This window comes from Sycon ciliatum, chromosome 7 (genome assembly GCF_964019385.1).
Source record: "Sycon ciliatum chromosome 7, ocSycCili1.1, whole genome shotgun sequence".
NCBI lineage: Eukaryota > Metazoa > Porifera > Calcarea > Leucosolenida > Sycettidae > Sycon > Sycon ciliatum.
The window spans coordinates 11,773,754-11,787,110 of NC_088649.1; the positions used below are offsets into that span (position 1 = coordinate 11,773,754).

General features: G+C 46.5%; 1 protein-coding gene across 2 annotated transcripts in view; it reads right to left on the bottom strand.

The window, feature by feature from the left end:
- Positions 1–13,357, bottom strand: part of LOC135820994 (ubiquitin carboxyl-terminal hydrolase 32-like) — a 37,458-nt gene that overhangs the window by 9,381 nt on the left and 14,720 nt on the right. For both annotated transcript variants that reach the window (XR_010554242.1, XM_065334050.1), the window contains exons 18-31: positions 12,967–13,056; positions 11,257–11,401; positions 10,688–10,793; positions 9,998–10,054; positions 8,637–8,753; positions 7,898–7,957; positions 7,482–7,596; positions 6,729–6,880; positions 5,569–6,294; positions 4,897–5,057; positions 3,946–4,029; positions 3,253–3,376; positions 2,763–2,881; positions 1,492–1,564 (exon numbers count right to left, since the gene is read on the bottom strand). Coding sequence is in view for 1 of the 2 variants with exons in the window: in XM_065334050.1 (XP_065190122.1) it covers positions 1,492–1,564; positions 2,763–2,881; positions 3,253–3,376; positions 3,946–4,029; positions 4,897–5,057; positions 5,569–6,294; positions 6,729–6,880; positions 7,482–7,596; positions 7,898–7,957; positions 8,637–8,753; positions 9,998–10,054; positions 10,688–10,793; positions 11,257–11,401; positions 12,967–13,056 (2,129 nt within the window). In the remaining variant the exon portion in view is untranslated. The remainder of the gene's footprint in view (positions 1–1,491; positions 1,565–2,762; positions 2,882–3,252; positions 3,377–3,945; positions 4,030–4,896; positions 5,058–5,568; positions 6,295–6,728; positions 6,881–7,481; positions 7,597–7,897; positions 7,958–8,636; positions 8,754–9,997; positions 10,055–10,687; positions 10,794–11,256; positions 11,402–12,966; positions 13,057–13,357) is intronic.

The window sequence follows — 13,357 nt, forward strand, 5'->3', positions numbered from 1 at the left end:
AGATTTTAGCACCCAAGGCTTGATCCTGTGCTGGAGGCATACACAAAGACTTCCTGACATGCATGTACATGACTTCCACACCAGCCACTGACTGTAGTCTTCAGTAGTTCAGAGTAGTATTGTTGAGCCCCATCTATCACATCTCCCAGCATGCTGGACGCGCTGGGTAGCCTCACCACGTCTCCTGAGCACGTCTAGCTTTCCGCCTACACACAAGCCGCGCTCTGACTTGGTCAGGACGTGCGCTGTGTGCGCTGTAAATGTAAAGCAAGGTTTCAAGTGTCACGCTCTTGAAACAGCACCAGTGCGGAACAACTACAGCCCTTGTCAAACTTGTCGCGCGCCTCCTGGATTGTAGACAGTACTTGAACCGATTTTTCTTGGTCTGCACTCTGTTTATTGCCGGCATTGAGGGGCTGGGCTGGTGGCAAAACTGACGCCTGATCGAAATTCTCCTTCGCATGGCCGTCCAGCTCGATCAGCGTTGCGTCCTGCTATTCCACATCCAACTCTCCTTGGCACTGCTGTCATCAGAACTGCGATTGGACCAGGCCAAAAAATGACTATTCATCGTAAAGGAGTTCGGATGAAACCTCTGGGAGAAGCCCACACCAATTATTGGAGCTAGCGACTGTCTTCTGCTTCGTTCCGCCATGACTCTCACCTTGTGATCTTCAAAAATCGACAGACCGTGACGTTTTGTTCTTTTTCTCGAAAAAATTACGAAGCACCTAAGGTCGGTTTTCGCAGAGCGCGGGTCAAATGTGTTATTTAGGCAGACTGGACCATTGTGCAAGTCATAAAGAAGAAATGGGGCAGATACACGACTTACATTTTTCAAAACCTGGCTTCGTGTTATGTGTAATTTGTGTCAAAATTGTAGTATTTCAACATGACAATATCACTGGCTGTATTTCTCTTATATGGTACTTAACCCCTGCTATAAATGTGTTGTTTAGGAAGACTGGTGTATTGTGCAAGTCATAAAGAAGAAATGGGGCAGATACACGACTTACAATTTTCAAAAACCAGCTTCGTGTTATGTGCAATTTGGGTCAATTTTTAGTATTCGGATTAACCTGGGATACGACTCTGAACAGTTCTGAACAGTTACCGCAACACTACACGCCGTCTCATAACTGCTGCTGTTACCATCACTGCTATCAAGTAGTTCGGACATGGCAGGAGCTAAACAATTTGCTGGTAGTCTTTCAAAGAATGCTGGCGAGTGATGGGCTGTAAACGAAATGTGCTGCCTCAAAAAATTAAAAAACTAGACACCCATGCGGCACGCTTGGAGGTGAAGTACAGAAGGCGAGTCGATCCGAGTATGACCTTTCGGACTGGACTGGACTGAACTATTCCAAAAATAACAACGAGGGGTTACGGGTGCGAGTCAACCCCTGTGACACGGATTTCTGTGCCGTGTCACCTCCCTAGTTTGAGTACGACTCCCTGGTCATGAGTAATTCTAGCAGTGCTAAGACTAACCAGAATAGGAGGCAGCTTCCAAATGTCCAATTTCTTCACTGCTCTCTGATGCTTCTTGCACTTACTACAGTACCTAATAATACGCAACAAACAGACAGACAGATAGACAGACAGACAGACAGACAGACATACAAATAGGCAGACAGACAGATAGACAGATAGACAGACAGATAGACAGACAGACAAACAGATAGACAGACAGACAAACATACAGATAGACAGACAGACAAACATACAGATGGATATACATACAGACAGGTGGACAGACAGACATGCATATAGAAAGACAGGCAGATAAAACATAGCATGACAACAGTTTTCAAACACTAAACGACACAAGTTGCATGTGGAGCAGCATATGAAACAGCAGCCGTAGCCTCAGCAGCAGCAAAGGCATTTCTAGCAGACAAAAAGCATGTGACATCCAGCAGCAGCAGCAGCATGATGAGCGGCATTCTCTTCTTGACTGTAAGCAACGTACTATGACATTAATGATGACAGGAAGGTGGTGAAAGTACTTTGACATAACAGTGTACTGGAGTGGTTGATAGTGTGTGTGCTGTAGTGTGCTGATGATGTGTGCTGATGATGTGTGCTGATGATGTGGGCTGGTGTGTGCTGATGATGTGTGCTGTAGTGTGCTGATGATGTGGGCTGGTGTGTGCTGATGATGTGGGCTGGTGTGTGCTGATGATGTGGGCTGGTGTGTGCTGATGATGTGTGCTGGTGTGTGCTGATGATGTGGGCTGGTGTGTGCTGATGATGTGGGCTGGTGTGTGCTGATGATGTGGGCTGGTGTGTGCTGATGATGTGGGCTGGTGTGTGCTGATGATGTGGGCTGGTGTGTGCTGATGATGTGGGCTGGTGTGTGCTGATGATGTGGGCTGGTGTGTGCTGATGATGTGGGCTGGTGTGTGCTGATGATGTGGGCTGGTGTGTGCTGATGATGTGGGCTGGTGTGTGCTGATGATGTGGGCTGGTGTGTGCTGATGATGTGGGCTGGTGTGTGCACTCCAGTATACAGTATACACTATACAGTGTGTTGTACGTACTACAGCCTGTAGTATGCACTCCACTATACACTGTACAGTGTGATGTAGCATGCACTCCACTGTACAGTGTGCTGTAGCATGCACTCCACTATACACTGTACAGTGTGATGTAGCATGCACTTCACTATACACTGCACAGTGTGATGTAGCATGCACTCCACTACACACCATAATAGTAGTGCTGTAATACACATGTGTCGCAAAGCAGAAAATACGTACCATGGATCATCTTCGCCGAGTTCTTCTTCCTTTGTGAACGCTGCCAAACACTCTTCCAAAGAAATCGCCTCTGTCAGACTTTCTTGACATTTCTTGATGCTCTCATGCTCCTCCATTGCCTGAACAAAATCATACAGAATGACAGACAGACAGACCAATAGACAGACAGACAAACAGACAGGCAGGCCGACAGACGTAACTGATACATGCAAGAGCAAGTATTAAAATCGGTACCACACGGTACTTGTTTCATAAACAGCTGTGATTGCCACAGCAGCAGCAACCACCTCTATCACAGCAGCACCCACAACAGCAGTACTTACGGCAGAAGCAGCAGCACCAGCAGCAGCAGCAACAGCAGCAACAGCAGCAGCAACAACAGCAGCAGTAGGAACAGCTGCAGAAACAGGAGGCACAGCAGCACCGGCGGCAGCAGCAGCATCCACAGCAGCAGCAGCAACAGCAGCAGCCATTACCGCATACAACTCACCCTCTCCTGTGCATTCTGATAGCGCAGGTGCAATGCAGTAGAGTCCCAGTCAATGGCTATGTAGCGTGTAGCTACACTGTCAAACGAAGTCTCATCACATACGATAGTACAGCCAGAACAAAACCTAAACAGCAAAACAAAGAAATGAATGGCATTGGATGCAATGTAGGGTGTAGAGTGTAGGGTGTAGAGTGTAGGGTGAAGGGTGAAGGGTGTAGAGTGTAGGGTGTAGGCTGTAGGGTGTAGGGTGTAGAGTGTAGGGTGTAGAGTGAAGGCTGTAGGGTGTAGGGTGTAGGGTGTTGGTACATCAGAATACCAGTACACAGTGGAGTGCACAGTACACAATGAAGTGCAGTGTACATTGGTACAGCAATGATTCTACAGCACAAACACTCCTGCATACACGCACACACGCACACGCACACAAAGTCTTCAGAATGTCTGTAACTCATATATTTTGGCCAAGGCTCTATGAAGGCTGCACCATTCAATAGGCCTTAGTAGAGGCGGAGAGAGAGAGAGAGAGAGAGAGAGAGAGAGAGAGAGAGAGAGAGAGAGAGAGAGAGAGAGAGAGAGAGAGAGAGAGAGAGAGAGAGAGAGAGAGAGAGAGAGGGAGAGAGAGAGAGATATATAAAGAGAGATAGAGAGAGAGGCACACACACACATGACCATCATAACAGGTCTAGCACTTACTTCCACCATGGACATTGTGAGCACAGTAGACCATCCTTACGTACACTCTTTAGTACAAACGGATAGTCATTCTCATTGACAGCTCTGCATAGTATTAACAAACACAGCATACACAATACACACAGCATAACGAGGATGGTTCTTCTAGTCAGGTCAGGTCTTGTTTCTAAAAATACCGGTAGTTGGTACACTCAAACATCTCTTATCTGGCCGCCTCAGATACGGGCATGTCTCTGTACTGGGCACCTTCAGCTTGAATTGCTAAGGCTAAAGGGCTTCGATTTTGGGGTTTGTTTTCAATCGCATGTGCGCATGTGCGAATGCGCTCAGTGTTAAAACTCTTGCACTCTTTTTTATCCTGTACATATGCAATACGCACAATATAAACTTCATCAAAAATTGATAAGATACAATGTATTTTATCCCCGTAGCTCAGGACGACTCATCTGCCATTTCGTGGCAGATGAGTCGTCCTGAGCTACGGGTAAATCTGAGACATGGGCAGTGCCCGGTCCCAATGAGCCTGGGGTGTCATCGATTGGCGAATCAGGATCGAGGGCGAGCAGGCGGTGTAGTCCGAGCAACGCTGGCCCAATCGAAGAAAACAAGGGTGTAGTATGCAAAATGTACGCATATCGTACTAAGATTCTGTGAAAGCTGTCAAAAAAACGCCAAAGTCCATTTCCACTCCAGCCACTCCCAGTGTGGGGGCCGGTGTGGTCGCATTCCACTCCAAGTACACCTACTCCGGATTCGGCCAATCGATCACGCTGACTCGGAGCGCACTTGCTCGGGAGTCGCCCAATCGATCATGCACCTGGATAAGAGACATTTCCTTCTCTCATAACATTTTATTCGTTTTTATCACGAACCGGAGGTTTTTCCTCTCGTGAGAAGGCAGAATTGCCTATGCTCTAAACGAATTCAAATAAAAGAAAGAAACAAACTTACGCATCTGGGTCGGGTGAAGCAATGAATCTCTTCAGCTGGCGTGACAGAGACCGATAGAGATCCAGATGTGTTGTTTGCTTATCCCAAGGTACAGCTACAGGTATGCCAAATATGCCAGGCTTGGACTTGCCGTGGGCTAAGAAGTAGATGTCCGACAGGAACTGCAGTGGCAGTACACACGTATTTTACACACCCACACAAATACACAAAGCACAGACATCTGGTTGGGGACAAGGGCACAGATGAGTTCACCAGTCATGAGGGAGTGACAAAAGTGAACTAGATACTCAGCACTTTGCCGTGATATGTGTGTTAGATTTTATGCAAACAATTGCATTCTGTCACACTTTCAGGTGTAAAGGGTACTACGCATCACGCCTGAAAGCATCATCTAGGACAACAACGATACCAACCGGAATAAAGTGTTTCACAGCCGCCCTAAAGTAACGTTGACACCCATGGAATACCGTACAAACTGATGCTACTGTTCTTTGTTGGGAGCGGCAATTACGTCTGTAAGGTTCCTAATCCAACCCATAGGCCATACCCTACCGCCATGCTCATATACGTGTACACGGAAGCATGTACATGTATATGTAAAAAAACATGTACGATGCATCTATACAGCGGCCAAGCTTTGCAAAGGCAGGCAACAAGGAAACCGTTACTCACCGATTTGCGATGGAAGGCGAATATAAACCCATCAAACTCTGACGTGGTGCTCGCAGCGACACACGGTGATGTCCCTGCTGCTACTGCCGGAACTGGACTTGCGTTAGACAGGACTGCACTAGTCGCTGTTGCTGCAGCCGCTGCTCCTGGTAGTGGTGGTGACGACACACTACTGTCAGTATCCACATGTACATATTCATCATCCACAACATCTCCATGGTGTGCTTGAGGTGAGAGGGCGGACTGGATTGGAGAGGTGAGATCATTGGATGCAGCACAAGATGTGGCGGTGGCTGCACTAGGTGGTGCCAGTGCATGATGCCGTGTAGCCTTGCTGTCCTCAGTCGGCTCGTTACTGGTGGGTTCAGCGCGAGTACGGTGGTGACCATTCTCCGTCGTGTCTAATCCATCAGCAGCAGTAGCAGTAGCAGCAGCAGCGCCAGCACTGCCATTGCCAGCAGAATCACTGCCATTGCTAGCAACATCTCCATCAGCAGAAGTGCCTGCGGTGGTCGTGGTGGTGGTACTTGCAGGAGCACAGTCGGTTGGCGATAATGAGTTGCTAGTTCTGGTCGGTGCCAGTGTCTGTAGTCGCTGGACTGCATGTAGCCTGTCCACACTTGCACAGCTTGCTGTCGGTTCGATTGCTGAGGGCTTGGGTACTTCAAACGCATACAGCAAACCAGACAGTGTCTGCCGCAGCTTGTTAGACTCCACCAGCACATTCTGAAACAAAGGAAAGTGTATCCATAAGCACATACCCAAGATGTATATGCGCACACATCCACACACATCCACACAAATCCACACACATCCACACACATCCACACACAGCAGAGCACTGTGTGGCTGAACACACAGAACTGCTGCCTACAATGTAGTTCAGACAGAGCAGCCTGACCAGAATGGCAAGATTTCAGCATGCACACACGCATAATGATACCTGCCTCCTAACTGGGTTTAATCAAACTTTAATGCCATGCAAAAGAGGTTGGAAGCGGTGAGGCCTCCTGCAGTTTCAAAAGAGGTTGGTACTAACAAAGTTGTTAAAAGAGCTGAAGATACACAGGAGCTGCTGCAGTATATTCATGGTGTATTTAACTGGAGAGAGTGGCTACTGTTAGAGATTAGGGACAGTGATAGCAGTTGTGAGTACGTACCCGTAGGGAAGACGCAAAGATCTCCACAAGCAGCAGCTGGTTAGGAGCAACCTGTGTCAGGTTAGACAGCTCAGTCTTCAGAAGAACATAGCGACTCTCCGGGTTCAAGCGGAACGCATAGCGCACAGGAACACTGCCATCAAGACGTACCACTAACAGCACACAGGACATAGAACATTCCCACCACAACAATACAGATGTCAGCGTGTACGAGTGCGACTTGCATACTTCTAAGTATGCACAAGGAACAACATACATGTACATCAGAATCTGAAACACACACACACACACCTTTGACCTTTTTGACGACCATCGCCGGAGGCGATGATAGCAATGCTACGGCAGAAGCCATAGCAACTTGTGCTAGGATTGCACCATTCAACAGCTTGCAAGGCTGAAGAATTGACCCTCACTATTCAGCCTGGTCTACACCATACAGCTATTTACAGCACACACACACACACACACACACACACACACACACACACACACACACGAGAGAGAGAGAGAGAGAGAGAGAGAGAGAGAGAGAGAGAGAGAGAGAGAGAGAGAGAGAGAGAGAGAGAGAGAGAGAGAGAGAGAGAGAGAGAGAGAGAGAGAGAGAGAGTGAGAGAGTGAGAGAGAGATAGATAGATAGATAGATAGAGAGAGAGAGAGAGAGAGAGAGAGAGAGAGAGAGAGAGAGAGAGAGAGAGAGAGAGAGAGAGAGAGAGAGAGAGAGAGAGAGAGAGAGAGAGAGAGCTTCTAACATACTGATGACTTCCAGGTAGACTGTGTTCTCCATTGGTAGTGGAAGTGAGAGAAACGTGAAAGGGTCAAATCGGTTGTTTGTATGACCGCACTCCAAGCAGCGCAGGCTTGACTTCAGCTGAACAGCACACAAGCACACAAAGAAACAGAGAAAACAAGGCAAGATCTACACAGGGCCATTGCACAAACTTCAATTGAGGCTCCAGAGAGAAATCTTAACGTGCTGTTCAAATAATATAGGTTTCCTCTCTACAGCTGTGTGTAAGCATGCACTCATAAACACCACCCTGCCACACATTCTAGCAGACAACGCCACACAAAATTAGCCCCCCCCCCCCCCCCCCCCCCCCCCCCCTAATCAGCCAGCCAGCCACGTAGAAATCCTTGCAATGATCATAATCCACACTCCATGTACTTACCTGTCCATGGAACATATCTACAATGACCGAAAAGTTGCGCTTCAGATGGTAGTCCCATGCCTAAATATTAAAAAAAACACCATACACACATGCATGCATGCATCCACGCACGCACACGCACGCGCACACACACACACACACACGCACACACATGCGTACGCAGACACCCAACACACCAGGAACAATGACAGCAAGACAAGAGGAGCTGTACACGTATAGCTCTAGTACAGTGGTTTGGTCTGGACAGGTGCCAGTGTGTACCAGGTGCCAGTGTGTACCAGGTGCCAGTGTGTACCAGGTTATAGCTTCCTATAATAATAATAATAATAATAATAATAATAATAATTTCTAATTTTCTTTCACCGCCCACGGCCGCACAAAGTCCTTGGCTACAAAAAAAAAAATTAAAGTCTCTCCAAATCTCTCAAAACCAAACTTCAAACTCCTTTGAAGTTTGGTTTTGAGAGATTTGGAGAGACTTTAATTTTTTTTTTTGTAGCCAAGGACTTTGTGCGGCCGTGGGCGGTGAAAGAAAATTAGAAATCATGACAAGGCTACAGAGGAGTTACGCCATCCTTATTAAATAATAATAATAATAACTTTATTCTATGCAGAGCAGCTCAGCAACACAACTCCAAATGATATACTGAAGTACTACAGTAGAACTCTGAGAAGACGTATCCTCATGGGCAGCAGGAAACTACTGAAGTATACTGGCATACGTCCGAGGATAGCTTACCTCCTGAGCTACAACGGTATCTTCACGTCCATCGCTATCTTGCAGTTCAACATACGGCTTCTTTTCTATGCGGTTCAGATCTTCATGAAGACCATCCAGGAGAAAAGCCAGTAGCTCCTACAAACACAGCAGAAACACATCCAGACAGACGAACACAGAGCACAAAGCACAGAGCACAGAGCACAGTGAGTTGTCTGATACCGGTAAACACATGCCAAGCACATGAATACAGACACACAGCTAATCAGCTCTTGAGCAGGTCTAGATCTACATGCTGATCGTCCATTGCCCATCATGCAAGTCAACAGACACACAGGCACATGCATGTACACCGTGATTGTAATACTTTTGAAGTATAAATACAGTGGAGTCACAGAAACCTGACCAGCTTCCTGGCCAAGCTACATGAGTAAGAGGTACCATTTCCAAAGTCGTCTGGTGTGGTTTGTATGTACAATGTACACATACAGGGAAGGCCCACATGGGACCGGGATAAGTAGTCGCATTATTGCCTGTAATTAGACTCGGGTGGAGAGCCAGGGATTAATTTATAAGAAGAACAGAGGACCAAAGAGCTACAAGTTACGCTATAATATCCACTAACAGCACTAACAGGTAGGAGCAAGAGTACATAACGACAAGAGTGTGCAACTGCCTGCACAACCTCTATGCTGTGCTGCGACGGCAGAACTTCACATCACGTGACATGGTTCAAAAGGTTATGCTGGCAAACAGTGCAAAGTGACCACAAGAGAGTTGTACCCAAAGCTGGGCTGCGCAACCCTGTATCTATCATGCACAAAGTGCAAATAATGTGTACGGGTTCATCACGTGATGTGAAGTTCTGCCGTCGCAGACCCCATAGCTGGAGTTGCACACTCTTGGGTTATGTACTCTTGATAGGAGGTAGGGGTAGAACGTCAGTACCATTGGTCAGTGTCATGCAATGTTATCGCATGAGCTGATTGTAAAGTAACTGGTGGTGTTAGTGGATATTATAGCGTAACGCGTAGTTCTTTGGTCCTCTTTTCTTCTTATAAATTATTGCCTGCGGTCGTGACAGTGAGTGTGTGACGGAGAGCAAAGTTAACCTGCATACATAGCTCAGCAATACAAACAGGTAGCAAATGAATGTACAAACAGGCATGCAAATACACACACACACACACACACACACACGCACACAGCGCGCACGCACACAGCGCGCACGCACACAGCGCGCACGCACACAGCGCACACACACACACACACACGCACGAGCGCACGCACACACACACACACACACACACCCACACACACACACCCACACACACATGCACAGTCACACACACATCCATGAATGCAATCTTATCTATAACTACCTGAGCATCCTGCTGCTGAAATGTGTTGAACTGTGTTGCATAGCGAGCGATGGTCCACTGCAGAAGAAAGTACAAGTACATGTAGAGAATTCCATCAAAGGAGAATTGTGACTCAAATAAGTCTTCTCTATTATTATCATCAACCGGGCAGGACAGCAGGACAGTACAGCAGGATCACTGGATACAGTGTTCGATTGGTCCGCTCATGGCCTTTCACAACAGGGAGTAGTAAAATACTTGTTTTACTACTCCCTGTTTCATACAGCTTGTGTATGATATGGCGGGTAACATATGACCTCCTCAGCTGTATTAAAGCATGCATTGGTGGCCGAAAGGTTGGTAAGGCGGTGACCTGACCAACAGGACTGGTTCTGGTGGGCCTGTACTACAGTGGATAGGAGACATGCTCCAATCCAGCAGCATGTCTCCTATCCACAAACAATACAGAAGAGAGACTGAGTGAGTGAAGATGCCATCCAAAAGAGCTAGGACTACACACAGTCACTACAGTAAAATCTGTAACTAAAGACCACTGCGACAAGCGACCAGCCTGGTACTACAGACCACTTCCAACAATTTGCTACAACAGTAAGCGCGTGTAGAGTCGAGTAGCATTCCAGCAACAATGAGAAAACCAACTATGTACATGATTGTAGTAGTATTCAGGCAGCTTCACTCGATTAAACTCACTCTGAGCTTGAGCGGCGCAATGCTCTTGGATGTACCACTCCACAGATCATGCACCAGATCACCATAACGCTTGGCCACATGACCCTTCATTCCCATGGGGTTGCTCCTGAGAAACACACAGATACACAGACCGATCGATAGATACCGGAGGATACACCCAGTGTGCTGACAGTGCTCAACACCGCGGAGGCAGAGCGTAGTACAGAGAACAACAAGGGCAATCAAGGCTTGCTAGTCGCTACTTAAAGTTTCATGCTTTCGCAATCATCAGGCAAGTCATCAGGTGTTGCCGGATGATTGTGAAAGCATGAAACATTAAGTAGCGACTAGCAGGCCGTGATTTCCCTTGTTGTTCTGTGTAGATCGATAGCTAGATAGATAGATATACCAATGTGACAAACACGCAATGCACCTGTCCAAATGACAAAGGTCATCACCACCTGAGCTTACTAAAGCCATGCATGACACTAGACAGTGAGTGAGTGAGTGAGTGACTGAGTGACTGAGGGTAGATAAACAGCACTAAAGCATGAAGATGACAAGGATAGGAAGGGCCAGCCACAACTCACCTGTTTAGTTCATCAAGATGTTTGTTAGCACAGAAGTACATGGACAGAGGTTGTGTGTTACTCAGCGACTGTACTGCTGAGTTCAGAAAGCACGTGTTGCCAAGGTTACTAAGGCCAGTAGTGCCTCGCTCCACATGACTTGAACCTGGAGAGAGAGAGAGAGAGAGAGAGAGAGAGAGAGAGAGAGAGAGAGAGAGAGAGAGAGAGAGAGAGAGAGAGAGAGAGAGAGAGGGAGAGAGAGAGAGAGAGAGAGAGAGAGAGAGAGAGAGAGAGAGAGAGAGAGAGAGAGAAAGAGAGAGAGAGAAAGAGAGAGAGAGAGAGAGAGAGAGAGAGGCCAAAATTCATCATCCAAGGACTAGAATCACAAATTTGCGGCAGTCGTCCAGTGCAGACCTTGCCTATACTCAAGTTCACACGTTCCTCAGCCAATGGACATAGATGTGCGTACGTTCCAAACACTCTTTCCAGTTTTAGGCTCTATTCCAACTGTGCATCTGTACAATTCCAGCAGCAGCTGGTATGCTTGATGATGGTATATCAGTAGAAAGGTATGCATGTATGGGCAACCAAAGGGACTACTAACAACACAGTCATGTAGATAGGTATGCATGCACATGTATGGGCAACAGAAGAGACTACTAACCACACAGTCATGCACCGTATGTTCCCCATTAAACGTACACGTCTCCATTACTAGTACGTCCCCAATAGTAGTACATGTTGGGTGTGGATCGAAAATATAAAAGGGCACGTCTCTAATGCCGGAATGATGTGATGGGCATTAGTGGGGTACAGATACCAGGGTCCACCTTACTTCGTTTTCTTACCCGTTCATCATCATTGTGTCTTTGTACCCTGATTCTTACCATGGTTGGGTGTATTTACAGCCTTACAGCATCATTATCACAGGTTGTTTGCCACCCAACCCAGGCAATCAATCTTTCCAGAAACAATAAAAGTACACGTCTCCAATACTAGTATAGTCTCCTATAGTAGTACAGGTCTGACCACCTTTGAAAAAATAAAAGTACTGTACATTTAAATAACCGACGAGGAGACAACAGTCGTAAAATAGCAATGAAAAATATCAATTGTGCACTCATAACCATGTATAAACAATTAAAATGAAACAATTCCAGAACGTTTTCGTGTGACCATCATCAGTGGAACATCGTCACATAGTAAGAATCACTAAAACAACCAGTTATATAGCTAGAGTAATATGAAAAGAAGCGTGAGAATGCAGCACAGCTAGCGGTTATGCATAACGCGTGTAGTGTGAACCTTTGCAGTGTATCTGAGAATGGTAGCAGTAGATGAATGTGGCAGCTGTGAGTGCGTGTGAACAAAAACTGGTGAGTGCGTATTATACCATTCTCAGATACACTGCAAAGGTTCACACTACACGCGTTATGCATAACCGCTAGCTGTGCTGCATTCTCACGCTTCTTTTCATATTACTCTAGCTATATAATTGGTTGTTTTAGTGATTCTTACTATGTGACGATGTTCCACTGATGATGGTCACACGAAAACGTTCTGGAATTGTTTCATTTTAATTGTTTATACATGGTTATGAGTGCACAATTGATATTTTTCATTGCTATTTTACTGTACATTTATTGGGGAAAATACGGTAGATAGGTATACATGCACATGTATGGCCAGCCGAAGGGACTATTAACTACACAGTCATGTGCAACTACTCACTAGTCGACTTCTTCTTCTCTTCTTTCTTGGATTTGGCAGCCGCTGCCAGGCTGAGTATCTCCTCTGGCCATGTCAAATCCTTGTTCCGCACTAGGTAAACAACACACAACACAACACATACACACAAGCAGTTGAATATCAATCAGTCGATAGGCACATACATAGGGCCTGAGAAGTGTTGGGGCATGGGCCCAGAGGGTGAGGTTCCAAATTTAAGAGTGTCGTTCTTCTCCTTATCGTACAATTTTCTCTTGCGTACAGTGCGTTTCACTAGTCTGCAAATGTGCCATGATTTTTTTCGCCATATTCCTCATCGCGACTTTTCTGCATCGCGGTACTTTTCACAATTTGCACATGCTCCTTAGGCCTGACCAAAATAAAATCGAGATTC